Source organism: Amphiprion ocellaris, chromosome 22, assembly GCF_022539595.1.
Source record: "Amphiprion ocellaris isolate individual 3 ecotype Okinawa chromosome 22, ASM2253959v1, whole genome shotgun sequence".
In the NCBI taxonomy this organism is placed as follows: Eukaryota; Metazoa; Chordata; class Actinopteri; family Pomacentridae; genus Amphiprion; species Amphiprion ocellaris.
The window spans coordinates 23535104-23550550 of record NC_072787.1 but is presented as its reverse complement, the minus strand read 5'-3'; the positions used below and the strand labels follow the sequence as shown (position 1 = coordinate 23550550).

General features: G+C 41.8%; 1 protein-coding gene and 1 long non-coding RNA gene across 5 annotated transcripts in view; one reads left to right on the top strand and one right to left on the bottom strand.

The window, feature by feature from the left end:
- The window catches only part of LOC111568961 (cadherin-20-like), a 102873-nt gene that overhangs the window by 63689 nt on the left and 23737 nt on the right, over positions 1 to 15447 (top strand). For both annotated transcript variants that reach the window (XM_023270870.3, XM_035948502.2), the window contains exons 2-4: positions 3411 to 3711; positions 10171 to 10465; positions 10770 to 10889. In XM_023270870.3, the coding sequence (XP_023126638.1) occupies positions 3493 to 3711; positions 10171 to 10465; positions 10770 to 10889 (634 nt within the window). In that variant the 5' untranslated portion in view covers positions 3411 to 3492. The remainder of the gene's footprint in view (positions 1 to 3410; positions 3712 to 10170; positions 10466 to 10769; positions 10890 to 15447) is intronic.
- Positions 1 to 15447, bottom strand: part of LOC111568970 (uncharacterized) — a 65368-nt gene that overhangs the window by 41092 nt on the left and 8829 nt on the right. The window lies entirely within an intron of this gene.

Genomic DNA, 15447 nt, shown 5'->3' with positions numbered 1-15447 from the left:
TGTTGTTTTCTGGCGGACTTGAAAGCATGGAGAGGAATGCTTGAGTCTTGTGGGAAAATACCTCGTAGCCTTAAGTCCGGCAAAGCTTTTTCATATGATGGCTCCTTCATCCCTTCACCTTCCCATCCCTCCTCGCGGCCTCTGTGGCAAACGCCAGCTGCTGCCTTCCTTAAACAAGTGAAGTGGGGCGAGATTAGCAGCAAAGGGAGATGTGTGAAATGTTTTGCCAGCACAATTACGTCGCATGTCACCTCATTAGGCGCGACAAAACGGAGCAAAACGCCCGGGTGACCTTTGAGGGGCGGAGCTGAGAGCTAATTTTACTTCATAATGCCAACCGGGCAGCTTGAATAGGCAGAAAAAGAGGGCAGCAGTGGGGTCAAGTGTCAGCCGTCCTGCCAAGAAAGCCTTGCGGGGTTCGTCTTAACACTCGTGTACATTCACACACGCACGCACGCACGCACGCACGCACGCACGCACGCACACACGCACGCACACACACACACACTCTCCGGGGTCGGCCTCCCGCTGACAATGCAGCCACGCCTCCCACCCTTCGCTGCCTTTTGTGGCTCTTCAACAATGATTAACTGAGTTTGGCGATTCAGGGAGAGTCTGCGGCGGCACAATGCACTCTCTCTTACAAAACATAATGGAGTCGAGCCATGAGTCAAACAGTCTCTCTTTCTTCTGCTGCCCCCCACACCCCCAGTAAAACTTTCCATCTCACCGTGCTTACAACAGCCGCTTTTGCTTTTTCTGTTTCCTTTTCTGACCATAAATCCGCCTATTTTCTCCCCCTCCGAGCTCATTAACGCAAGCGGGCAGATGCAGCCGGTCCTCCTAATATATAAAAACAAGATGCAGATGGAAGGCGGCAGCGTAGGTGCCATGAGCCGCATGTGAAAAGCTATTGATTAGCTCCGATCGATACCTTAAAAAGCATCTCCTGCAAAAAATTCGAGGAATTGACCTCGCTGATCTTAAAGATTCCTGTGATGTTCATATCAGAAGGAGCCACACATGGGGGGGAGGTGGGATTCAGAGGCACGAAATCCAACATCCAGGCAATACCATAGTGGCCTTCAAAGTGAGCGATATGGAAGACTGCAAAAAAAATACACAGTACACTTGTAATGAGCGGTGTGCAGCGCTGAAGGGAGCTTGTAGAACATGGTGTGAGTAAAGCTGAGCAGGGGTGTTAACAGAAACACTACAATCTGAGAACATCGCACCCCCGGGCCTTTTACAGGAGGTGTGAAGGAGCTCTACTCTCCTCATGACAGGAAGAGGAGGAAGGAAAGGGAAAGAGTGTGGCTACCTTTCTTTTTTTTTTTTTTTTTTTTTAGTTGTTGCCGACGTGAAAATGCCTGATTGTGCTGAGCTGGAGGGAGAAAGGAGCTGGTGCTGCTTCATCAGTTCTGTTTGCTGCTGTGGGATCCTGAAACTTATAGCTTTAAGTTGCTTTTTGTTTGAAAGTTTAGAGCAAATTTCTGGAATTTCGTCTAAATGGCATGAACCGGTGCGTGTTTTTTATCAGTATCCTTTATGTAAATATATATTACAAGAAGTACATTTGCTCGTAATTCAATTTCAGTCCCAAATAAAACCATTTTCCGACATGATATGCACTTAAAGCACATTAAAGTTAATAAAATCAATCCATTGTATATGCTTTAAGAACAGCTGTTCCTTAGGCGGTTACAAACATTGCTACAAAGCTTCTGTAGGTCTGAAATGTCGAGTCAAAAGGGTACTGCGAATCCACAAGCCAAAAAATTGGCAAAAACCTGTATTCTCTAAAGACCCATGTCAGAAAATGTATTGTAGATTAGCTGTAGTACCTGCTTCGCCTCTTATTTAACACTGTAGTGAACAGAAAAGGTGGTCCCTTGAACTTGGATGGGCAGTTTTGTATCGGCTAGCAGAGAGTATTGTGTGCTGGTTCAGCTAGCAAAGCACACCATGGCAAAGTCTTCTGTGATGCTTAATGACCTCCGGCAAGACAAGAAAAGACAAAAAGTTAATGAATTTCAACTGTTTCCGACACAATATTTCTGCATCCAAGCTGTTCCTTAATGTTTCATAGGTGGTCCAGACCTAGCTGTAAAGCTCCAGTAGGTCTGAAATCTTCTCTACAAGCTTTTAACACTTTGATGCACAGTGTAGGTCAGGAGGTACCCATTTTCCATTGGATTTGGGTCACTTTTGACCCATGTTGTGCATCAAAGGGTTAATGGAAAAAAGAAATCTGTATTCTCTAAACATGTATGATGAAAAATGTATAGTAAATATATTGTAGATCAGCTGTACTACCTTTTACTGTTTAATACTGTGGAGACCAAAAGAGGTGGTCACCAAGATTCAGATGGGCAGTTCTGTTTTGGCTAACAGAGAGCACTGTAGGGCGCTAGGTAACAACGAGTACCATGACAAAGACTTCTGCGACACTTAATGGCCTCTGAGACTAAATGTTAATGAATGTTAACCATTTACAGCACAATATCTTACTTTATATTGCTGTCTAAATCAACTGCAATTAGACAAAACCTATTGGTGAAATAAAAACTCATTATAAATTGGAATTTAGTGTAGGTATGGATTATTTCAAGCTTAACTGTATGGTCCACTAAGTAAAGTTATTTTTTGACTCTAATCTGTTTGTTAGATAACTTTAGAAAACTTCTCTGAACATCCAGGTCAGAAATTCTTATTTGTATGATAAAACACCGTTCCACTCTGTATGGTAAGTAACTTTTCAGTCTGTTGTTTCCGTGGTCGGACAGCACATCCTACGAGCTAATTTTGACAGACCATATCCACCAACTCCACTTAAAACCACAAATTGCTGTGTTTATGCTAAGCGAAACTAATTGCCTCCCTTGGGAGGCTACAGTTACGCTCATCACTTACATATCCAGTCTTAAGTTCCTGAATTTTTAACTCTATGGTAGTTAAAGTGGCCGCAAAAAATTAGTTTTTGGAGGTGTCGCAAAAAAAAAAAATCTGCAGTTTGACTTGAATTTTAATTAACTGCACAATATTTCCACTAATCAACTTTTCAAATTCAGCCAAAACTCATTATTTTTGCCAATTCCTGTATTTTCCACATGGTTTTTTCAATGTGGAAACTGAAAATGTGCCTATCACCCCCATCTTCTTCCCTTCTCCTATTATGTCCTCATCCTCCACGAACCCTCTCATTCAGCCATGATAAGCCTCACACAGACACAGAGCTCATTATATCTCAACAAAACCTCAGTCGTAAACGGATAATCTGGAGGCAGGGAGAAAAGACGGCGAATATGTGTCATCCACTGGTCTCCAGCAGCGCCACAACAAAAAGATGACGGTGTCCAAAGAGGACGTGAATGTAAGACTCATCTGTCGTCTTCTTTTTCTTCTTCCAGGTCGCCAGCAGCAAGTCAGAAAAACAGGAACTGAGAAATAACTGCCCTCGAAGGGGAAAAGTCTTTTCAAATACGACTCACGATGGGAGACGGATTGCATCTTCCAGCAGCTGCCAGCACCTTGCTCCTCGCGGCCTTCGGAGTGTTGACCCTCCTGCCCCACAGCGTTGTGGGTAAGCCGGTGGAGGAGGAAAACGCAGGAAGCTCGGCGCTGCTGCAGAGGGTGAAGCGAGGCTGGGTGTGGAATCAGTTCTTTGTCCTGGAGGAGTACACCGGACTGGAACCTCTTTACATCGGAAAGGTCAGTGTTGGCTGGTATGAACATGCACACATATATGGAACATAACCTGAAGAAATGCAAACAGACCGGGGCAGCTAAGCGGGTTTTCTGCTTGACCTTTTCACTTTTGCATAGCTGGTGTGAAATTAGCATTGGTGTCGGTGCTGCCAAGTGATTTTAGCTCCAACTTTAAAACTTAAAGAACTATAGGAAGAGCTCAAATGCCTGGAGGTCATCTGGAGTGGAGCGCATGAATGCAAAAGAGAAGATGATGGGTGGTTAGGGGGAAGCTTCAATGAATGCAAAAAAAAAAAAAAAAAAAAATCCCAATTTAATCCCTGGATGCACTTAGTCCATACTAAGACAGCCACTCTTGTGTCCACTTTGAACCGCAGCCAGACAGCAGTGATTGAGTTAATTGACTCCAACCGAAGCTTCACTCTGTCTCTGCTGCACAGAAGTGGACGCCACATCTGCAACACCACCGACGTGCTCTGGAAAGCAGCTCACAAAGGAGCACTTTGATCACTGGGCCGCTAAAGTGAACTGAACGTTTGATCAATAGCTGTAATTCCAGTCGTCGTCAGAGAGACACAACAATCCCACAAACTGAACTTCTCATTTTGTCACTAAAGAACAGGAGGTTTTAGTTGAAGATGTAAGTGTTAAACCGCAGAAAGTCAAAAGTGATTACAGAAGTGAGATTAGTTACACTTGCAAGCTTTTGGTTAGTTTATCAGCTGTGGTCGCAGTGGTGAGTTTCCTAAACTACAAATGAAGCATGTTAAGCAGATAAACATGCATTACAAGCCAGCATCTGTTAACTCAGTAAATGGAAAAACAATCCAGCATTAGTCACCAGAGTGACAGCTAACATTAGCCAAGAATAACCAGCAACTGCTAACCAGCTATATTTTAATCGCATCCGTACTGAACCCTCTGAATCCTGCATTGTATCTGGGCATTTTTCACGTTCACGTAGACTCATTTTTCATCGCAATATAAAGTCCTGCATCTCTATGGAAACTGTACAACCACGACTACAAGTACAGACCCCAGAAATGTGTTCTTCTGCAGCATAACAAAGAAAGAAAGATTGAAAGCTGCATTTCTTTCATAATTTAACAAAAAAAAAAATCCCCCAAAACAACTTGAATCAGCATGTACAATAGTTTTCAAAGTGCACACAAGTGTTATCAGTACCGGAAAACAATGGTGGCTCCACATACTATACATATTTTACTATTTGCATTTTTGCAACCTCTATATACTACAAACTCTGGAAAGAGGTTTCGCCATGCTGAATGTATCCTCCAACAGCTCTCTGCTCTGCATGCCATTTTTGAGCCATGCTGCATTCATTTTTTTGTGTTATTGTACGTTTTATTTGCTCTCTAGTCTCTCGTTGTTTCCTCTCTGCGTAAACAGACTGAGGTTCATCCAACAAAGTTGCCGAATGTTTATCATGCGACAGGTTTTGTCAATGGCTTCCCGGTTACGCAGAGGCTGAAAATAGTGTATTTTTGGCAAATTTTTAAACAAGACATGTAGAAAAACTGTGATTTTAATGAAATATCACAAATTTAAGTTTAGATTTACTCATTTTTCCTGGTGGAGCGGCATCTGATTCATGAGGATACGTTCAAGGTCCATTGATTTCTTACAGTTCTTGGCTGATAAATGGTGCCATTTTAGTGATATTTTTCTTAAAGATAGCCCACCTTTTGGATTTAGAGGTTCAGGGGGTAAATAGTTAGTTGTGGCAAACCAGCAGTTTGTCTTTCTTACTATAAAATAAAAAGTAGCTGACTAACTTAATGTGGCACTGCAATGATTAGGAACCTTTATACCTGTAATGTCAGCAAACGTAACTTTAGCTTAGCAACTGGAGGTTCAATTTAGAGGCTATCTGATACATTCAGTATGAAAGTCCTTATAGATGTGTCTTTCCACTCGATGGCCATCTTGGTAGCACCCATAAGCAGGTATTTCTGGCTAAGAAAACCAGGCATCTATCTAAATAAACGGGAAGACAGACATAACTGTAATTTCAACTGCATCTATAGAATAACCCGTCAAAAGTACTTACAAATTTGGCAATTTTGCCCAAAAACATGGCTTAAAATGAATTGTTCCAACAGATTATACCTCTACTACATATCTACACAGTTTCATGATCTGTGCTTCCATCAGCGTAACAACACGATTGGCTGGATGTTTCCTGATTTGGTGGTTACAAAGCAAACGATTGGCTTTTTGGTAGGAGAGGGACGTGTCATCAAACCACTGTCTTAGGAGTTGTCCCATAGATTTCTATTCAGGATTCTTTAAGTCTCCGGTATTAACAGTCAAGAATCACTAATAAGCTAAACTAATGGCCTGACTGCCATTATTACCGTAACAGCAAAACTAGCAGTTTTCATTAAATATGTCTCTCTGGTGTGTACACATAATGATTACTTATAGAAAGTGAAAGAGAGTTACAGTAAATTGCTCAGGTTTTGTATTAGGACGAATGTGTCAGTAGCTGGTTTATGCGAAAATTATATGTTGAAATGATATACAATTCTGCAGTGGAACTGAATGTAACATTAGATGTCTAATATAGTATGTAAAACATCAATACTTGTATAATTTTAATCATATCTTGCAGCACACAACAGGTGCAGCCCATTAAATCTGCTTAAAAACAGTCTGAATGTACAAGCTGAACTTCGTGCCAAAAGTGAAAATGGCCTGAACTTTAATCTAAGATCTCTCTTTTTCCGAATTCCTGAAAATACGCAGCCCTGTTCGGAAAACTCCGGACCTGCCACTGCCTCAATATCCCTCATCAACTTTTTAAGCACAGCAGTACCGATCGCTCATCGTCTGAAAATCCCCCTTTGGGAATGACGCAAACCGGTTTAATTAGAGTTCTGGAATAATTTCACCACCTCTGCTCGGGAATACCGAGTAAAAATGCCAGAGTCCAAAGAGCCACGTGTCCGAATCGAACTCCCGAGAGAGCTGGAGGGAAAATTTCTGCTTAGGTGGTGAGAAAAATCCCTCACAGTTGCGGCAGCATATTTGCATCCACCTTACCTCGTCGTCTTCGTTCCTATTACGTTTCTTTATGGATTCTTTGCGGCCTAATTTTTCCAAGCTGAATAGAGTAAGTGATTCTGACAGGGCCGGGCTATTACCCAGGGTGCCACTCAAGGCGGAAAGCCATTGTGGGATGTGACAAAGCAGGAGAGAGATGCACCGGAGCCTCCATGCTTAGTTCCTCAGCGGCGGAGAGCCGAGGCAGGGCAAAGGAACTTAGTATTCAGAGCTGCTGGGATGTCGGAGGTGTGGGCTTTGGGCTGGAGCGGAGACGGAGCGGGTAATTGATAGCCTCAGAGTGTCAAACTCCCTCCTTTCATGGGCTTCAGAGGGAAAGGAGGGATCAGCAGTGGAGGAGGCGGAGGAAAAGGCCGGAGATATATCACCGCCAGACACCGACGCTGAAGCCCACAATCGGGCGTTGATTAAAAAATCTATTCTGTGGCGAGCCGGGCTTTGCGAGAGTTAGTGCAGGTGGGCACCAAGGAGATAGGAGGGAAAAAGCTGCTCGGAGATGATAGGTATTGTGAAGGCTGCCGCCGAAACCATCACCGGCATAACAACAACAACGAGAGCTGCAAAACTTTTATCAGCTCGACAACCTCGGCTCGGTCGTTTCACTTAGAGAAAAGGCCAGAGCGACTGTTTTCGGATCCAGTTGATTATGTACAAGGCGTCAATGGGGGCATTTAATTTCACTCTGCCAGTGTGATGGTAGTAAGTAGTCATCACACGCCGAGGCCCTCTAAGTACAAAGTAAAGACTGATTGCACATCAACAGGTTGGCATTTCGCACTTACCGGCCACAAAAGGCTTCTGATTGCACTGCAGGGTATGTAGCAACAAACAGGCTGTAAGCTGTGATTACATGTCGACTTACAGCGACAGTATTACAGTATGAAAATGCACCACCCCTGGAGGTCTACAGTTAATTCAACCACCGGTGAAGTTATGAAGGAAATACACCGACAATAGTGTTGCATGTATGTACTTTAGTGCAATTTAGCTCATAGGCTGAGAAGAAACAATAATGTAAACAGGATTTGCAATTAGATGGTAGCTAAACTAGCATCGATAGCTAAATATAGCTTATGGTAGCTGTGTAAATGTAAAGTATTAAGACTGTGGCATGTTTTTTTTTGTCTTGCTGGTTTTGTTGTATTCAGTAACAGTCACATCAGACAAACGGTGCAGGATTTGTTTCTATTTTTGTGCAAAGTCAAGCAAATTTTAGGTTTCAGAAAGCAGACAGTTCAACTTCATTTCATCATATTTTCCCTGATTCTTTAGTCCATAAAAGGCCAATGCAGTTTGTCAGGATCTGAGGTGTTGTCAGATCTGTTACTCTGGCAGGCCAACAGTTATTTTTTTGGGGGTACACATATTTGTCTCAAACCTTTTAGCATACAGGTTTATTTTATCTATATGCTAAGCTAAGATAATGCTTTATTAATCCCAAAGGAAATTCTGTAGCTCTGGTTTAAGTTCTGGTTTAACTCTGAGTTTTGGTTCTTGCGACTTTTATTATTTTTTTATTGCAAATCACTTTGTAATTTTATTTTGAAAGATGCTACATAAATGAAGTCTATTGGTTTTAGATTTAGGCAAATCTGCACACTGTTACAAAAGACATTTGTTTAGTGAACCCCGTAATCCACATATTTACCATGTAATTAAGTCTTATTTCGTCCTGATGAAACAAGTCTAGACCGCAAGTCCCACCTGGAACCTTTTGGTTTTCCATCAGTCGTTGTCCATCAGTTATAGCAGCATGCTAGCAGTGTTAGCATGCAGGCATTGTATGCAGGCATTGTATGCATTAACTCACACTAAAATCAGCCTTTCTACTTAGTTATGAACCTGCGACTTGTCTGCTCACACTATAGTTAATTAATCTGCTACTAGTGGGATTCACACTTCAGGTTTGGTATCAGGAACAAGTTCCAAACTTTCAGTTTTAAAGGATATTGGTTCCTAACAAGTTTTACTCACAAGGTTTATAGGTAGTGTACTCCAACTTACTGCAATTTCTCTGGATCAAGAAATAGAATAACTGCATGTCTTTCCATCTTCTGATGCATTTGTCGTAATCAATTGTCAGTTAACCTACTTGGCTGTTGTTGAGCTGCTTTATTAGCAGGTGAGCTTAATTAAAAGTAACCTTATTTCAGCAAAAATACAGCCACAAAATGTTTTTACAAGAATGGGATAGGACTAACGTTACAGCAAAGTAGACCACTGTCACTACAGTTAAGATTACTTTATTTGCTTTATGTTTCTGCTGCTGACTTTATCCATTGTAAAAACCATTTTACACAACTTCACAGTGAAGAATGTAGGAAGATATCAGAGCACATGACATGAACAGACTGTTGTTATTTTGTGACTTTCAGTAATTATTCTGCTCATTGAAGCTCGTTACAGCGGATTAAATTAACTTTACTACACCTATGGTAGCACTTTTGTGTGACAACATGCTAGTTCTTTTTCGTACGATGGTAGAAACTTGTTTCTTACAACAAACCCACAAGTTGACGTCACCAAATTCTTGAAAAGAAGAACATACCAAGTGTATGGATTCATATATTCAGTCAGTGTTAATGTCACACACCACAATGCAACTCAAAGAGAAAGTAGAGAAGTATAATCTAGTAAATGTATGGTATTCAAAGTAGTCTCCTGTGACTGTTGCACTATTACTCATGCATCAGCGTAAAAGCAGGATTTTACTGTTGTAGTGACCCCAACCACTTGACCCTCAAACAATCGGTGTCAAAAATAATTTAAATACAACCTACATAAAACCTTACACGCACTGAACTTCAGCCTCGGTTTGTTATATTTATGCACATTATTGAATTTTTCCTCACTGACTTCACGCATAATGCATCGGAGTGTCTTAACTATTGACAGAAATGTTCTCTCCCTTTATTTTTCAGTAATGTAAAACAGGAAAGCAACAAACCTTCACCAGATACTCAACAACAAATAACTGTTGATTAATTTCCACACTATTTTAATCAGCTTTTTTGCTTCTGCTGTGGCCTTGTTTGGCTTCAGTCTGCTTTTTAGCATATGAAACACATGTTTAGTTGGACTGAGATCATGTGTCTGACTTGGACTTTCCCCCGTTTGGCCCCGAAAAGCCATTTTGGTTTTCTTGTCTGGATGTTTAGAACTGCTGAGCGGCAGCATTGTTCTAAAATTGGGAGCTGCGACCTAATTAAACCTCCTGAAAAACATGTCACTGTCCTCATACTGTAAACTTGTGACTGCAGTTGTAATTACAGTTGCAGTTTGAGTGTAAATTCAACCACTTAGGAAGCTTCTAAGTTGCTTCCAAACCCCTTAAGTTTGAGGTATTCCTCACTGACACCTTTGTGAACCCCACAGCTCCACTCTGATATGGATAAAGGTGACGGCTCCATCAAGTACATCCTGACGGGCGAAGGCGCTGGCACCACCTTCACCATCGACGACAGCACTGGGGACATCCACGCCATCCAGAGGCTGGACCGGGAGGTGAAAGCCCAGTACGTCCTCCGAGCCCAGGCCCGAAACCGCCTGACGGATCGGCCTCTGGAGCCCGAGTCCGAGTTCATCGTCAAGATCCAGGACATCAACGACAACGAGCCGAGGTTCCTGGACGGCCCCTACCAGGCGACTGTGCCAGAAATGTCCAAAATAGGTAAGAACGTGGAGAAAGAAATTGAAACTGGCACTTAAGCTAAAGTGTTTACTCTGCATGCTGTTTGTTTTTAAGGTTGCTGAGAGTTTGCATGCAGGGTGAGCAGTCAGCAAAGTGCATAATCGCCCTGCAGACTCGTCCCCATCTGCTTCATTCAGTATTCATGAAACCACTTTTGAAGTAAAACGTGCATAGTTAATACCTGGCCACAGATGGAAAAGCTCCACCCAGAACGATGCATGTGGTTGCTATGATGGTAACTGGCGTCACCTCCTGCTAACCCTTTGCCTCTTCGCTCACCCAGGAACATCTGTGATCCAGCTGACCGCTACAGATGCCGATGATCCCACGTATGGAAACAGCGCCCGGGTGGTTTACAGCATCCTGGAGGGGCAGCCTTACTTCTCAGTGGATCCCAAGACCGGTACGACTGCACGCAAGCTCCCTCTAAATCATTCAATCTGTAACCACTTCTATCATTACACAAGTTCACCAGTCGCTTTGGGTATTTCACGAGCTCCCTATGAGTCTGTAATCAGTATGAGTGACGTTAGATGTCCTGATAAAGTTGACAAAGTTACATGGGATTTACTAACAGTCGGCTGACAGCTACTGTTAATTCCCCTCCTTGCTTCTAACAGTGAATCACGCTGCGATCGCTCCACACTCTGATTTTAGCAGTCCACACTCTATGCCCCTGTGTACAGCAACCAGCTCTGAATGTGGGAAGCTCAGCATGGCTCCTGTTGTTGCTATGAGACTAGCGAACATTTGCCTGCAACACGGCGCTCTTTTGTTGCAACTTGCAGTTTCCCAAACTCCTGGCACTCGACAAAAAAGATATGCTAAACTCAAAGTGTGACTCCTTTGTTGAAAACGAGGACAGAAGAAGACAGGCGGCGCCGTGGTGAGCGAGCGCTGGGAGAAAGTTCCCCCTTTTTACAGAAAATTAAATATATTTTGCATTATCTTTAACAAAGCCACGCTGGTTTGCTCTCAGGTTATTGTGTGTTCTTCTGTCTCTCAGGGCAGCCACTGATTTCTATTACTATGTTTATGTTAAAAACACAATTAGAGGATTCTTCTGAGATGTGAAGTTCATCACAGTCATAGAAAACCTCCATTTATTTCTTTTGAAGTTACATTATCAACAAAGGGATGGTTCAACATGTTGAGAGACAGGCTTGAGCCAACAGGTTGTTAGCTTAGCTTAGCATGAACACTGATAATAACTGGTTAGCAGGGCTCTGTCAACTAGCCACTGCTTTTAAGCTCACTAATTAATTTGGATAAAGGGGGAAAAAACATAATTAGCAAAGCTTAGCTAAGTCTTTATGCTAAGCTAAGCTAATTACACCTGGATGTAGCTCCATATAAATAGCATACAAATGCAGTCAGAGTTCCTCTCAGTTGAAAGACTGAAATTTTTAAATACTTATAAAATGAGTAACAATTTGTTGGAGTGACAAAAATAACTTTTGACTCTGCATCGCAAAACTGCATTACTACCCAATTACTCTATAGACTATGTTAGCTTTACATAATCACACCCATCTCCACAATGCTGTAGAATGGTCTACCTGCACTTCATTATCATTTTGCTATAGGAGGGAAATAAAAAGTTCTGGACTGTTTGTATTTTAAACCAATCACAATGGTCTTGGGCAGTGCTCAGCCCAGGATGCAGTGATGGTGCCCCTCCAAATACTGAAGAGGGGAGTATTTTGGTGGCACATATCCCCACAGGAAGGCGTTATTTAAATGGCTAATTCGCTAAAAGAACCAAGCAGACCCGACTTGCTGCACAATCCAAATCTTTTGCAACATTTTCAGCATATAAATTGCTGCCTGGAGGTTTTTGCCATTGTCAAACAGGATTTGACAGTAACATGCATTTAGCAAAAGTTGAAGAGAAAGCTGACATGGGCAAACTTAAATCTGAAGACCTGCAAGTCAGTCTTAAACTTGCGTCTAAATGGGAGTAAATCCCGGCCTGAAACCAGAAGTGTGGAGGCTGTTTGGGGTCCACATAGTGTAATAAAGCAAAAAATTAAGCCTGTATTCAAAAATGGTCAGCAGTAAGAAATTAAATCTGCGGAACGTGTAATTAACCAGATGCAGCTCCCAAAGCGTTCTAACTGGAACACTGACGCACGTGGTTCATAACTCAGCCGCCACATCCAAAAATCCATTAGTTTCACTGGCTATTGTTTAACACAGCTGCCTCATTTCCTTGTTTGTCAGCACAGAAATCTGTTGCCAAAGCTTTCAGGCTGCGCTGCCCATCAGCAGTAGCAGCAGCAGAGTCAGACTGCTGCTGCAGGATGGCTTCTGCAGCTATCAATCAGCCTCCATGACTCGAGGCTTTTATTGGTGCCGACACAATGTTAAACCTCAACACACACACACTTAGCTCAGTGTCTCGGAGTTGTTTCACACACTTCTTTTCTTACTCTGCAGCGCAAAACATCACTTGACCTTGACTAAATTCTGCAGCACGTATTCTGTCTATGTAAGGATTTATTTGGTAGTAATACGCTGCTGATAAAAGCGTGCAGATGGGATCCAAAGAAAAGGGAAAGCGAACGGTTAGAAAACTGAAATTGGGTCGAGGCTGGTCATATGTACTCCAGTTTCAGTGTGTATAGGTCTTTCATGCAATGCAAATTTACCTAAATATTACAAATTCTCCACTGTTCAACCATGGAAACCAGCTCAGTCAGTCTTCTTGCAGTCAAAGTTTAGGTTTATTTACTATGAATGCAAGCATGCATGACTCTTAGAGCAATACGTTCAGTCTCGTCTGCACATATGAACTCGTAAAACCATATTATAAACTTTGAGTCAGGCCTTAATAGCAAAAAAAATGCACTTTAAACTTTGATAATACAATTTTCATGTGAAAATAAAATGTAAATCACTCTGTACATGGGCATCCAAACCCAAGCTAAACCAAGCACTACAACAAATAGAACCTCAAACATCACTTCAGTGCAGCAAAGCCTCTAATTTGCATGTTTCAGGACCAAAACATATCATTTCAAACCTCAAAATGTCAATTTATCATATATTATTACAACATAGACGTACTTTTTGTGGTCTGATGTCATCTTCAACCTCAGGAGGTTCATAAATCAGAGTGAATACTGTGTTTTCTAACCCCAAATATGCAGGAATCAACATTAAAGTTTTGGAAAAATAAGTTTGCTTGTTCATGCACTTTATCAACAATACAAATGAGGCGCTCCAGTTAAAGTACACATCAAACTTTAGGCTGAGGCAAAATGTGCTCTTTGACCATGATGTGGAAACTGTTGATCTCCTGGGATTACACCACAACCGTGTCAAGAGTTTGAAAACAAAAATCATCCAGCGGGCAGCAGTTCTGCACACAGAAACACCTGGATGAGTTGAGTTAGAGGTCAGACTGGTTGGAGTTGACACAACGGCTACAGTAACTCAGATAGCCGCTCTTCAGAACAGAAAAGCAGCTCAGATTCACAGCAACCTTGAGGTGGACGGACTCCAGCAGCAGAAAAACCAACATCGGGCTCCTGAATTGAGATGTAAGGCTGCAGGTTCACCAACACCGGACAGCTGAAGATGGAAAAAACCTCATCCTGGTCTGATGAATCTGAATTTGTGCTGGTGACAGGTCAGAATCAACAGCATGAATCTGAACCTGAAGCAGTTTCTGGGCGTATTTTGTTCCGGTTACATTTTTACACAATGTGGGATCAATTTTCACTGTAGTATAAACTCCTGCACCTCTACGGAAACAGAACAACAACGACTAGAATGAGAGATAATTCAAAAATGTGCTTTGTGCAGCAAAACAAAGTTGCAATGCCTTAAGTCACAGATAAAAGAATAATGTTTATTTTCTTTGGATACTTGCTCTTCTCATAAGTGTTACCAGGGCAGGAATAAAGAAGTTGGCTCTACAGAGTATAGATATTTTACACTTTACATTTCTCTACAAACTATACTTTAAAAACATGTTTCACCATGCTGAATGTATCTTCCATCAATTTTTTGAACCACGCTGACTCATTTACATTTCACACTTTCTCCACAAACTAGTCATTTTTCTCACTACTCTGCACATCAACTCTAGCGAAATGTTTCACCATGCTGATTGCATCCTCCATCAGCTTGCTCTGTATACCGTTTTTGAGCCATGCTGCATTTATTTTAATGATCAAGCATGTTCTGTTTTAGCGTCAGTATTTCTAATTGGATTCTATGTGTCTTCTCTTTGCTATGTGAAAACACTGACTGCAGCTCAACCGAAAAGCTGACAAATTGGTGTCAAGTGACTGTTGGTTGAAGTAGAGTCGGTCGATTGCACCGAGGATGGGAATTTTTTTTTTCTTTTTCACAGAATCTGGTGTAAACAGTCTAAATGAGACCTGTGGAATGAAGTAATTTTGATTTGTAGATTTGGATCATTTTACCTACCAAACTGTGTGTCCACTATGACTAGTTCAAGGATTGTCTAAAAGTTGAGAACTGGACAATGCTTTCACTTTGTACAGTTACTGAACTTGATAAATGGTGTAATTTTGCAGATTTTCAAAAGTAAACCTGCCAGATTTTGTAACAATCAAGGTTTAAAATCCCTTCAAGTAGATAGAGAATTGTTGTTGTTCATGTTCATCCCTGTTTGCCACAGTTTACCATATTCCAATGATGGTTTCTAGTTGGATGATGCACCATGTCAACACAATGGTTTCAAGAACTTGACAGTAAGGAGTAGGTACACTAGCGTTCAAAAGTTTGGGGTCACTTAGAAATGCCCTTATTGTTGAAAGGAGCAGTTTTTTTCAGTGAAGAAATACAGTCTAGACACCTGAAGACCTTTGATTGACATGTTGAACCAACATTCTTTATTTCCATCCCATATGAAGAATGCAAAAAGAGGAGGTGCTCTAGGAGCTACATGGTTCCAGACACCCCCCCCAGCCTGTTCGATGGCCACG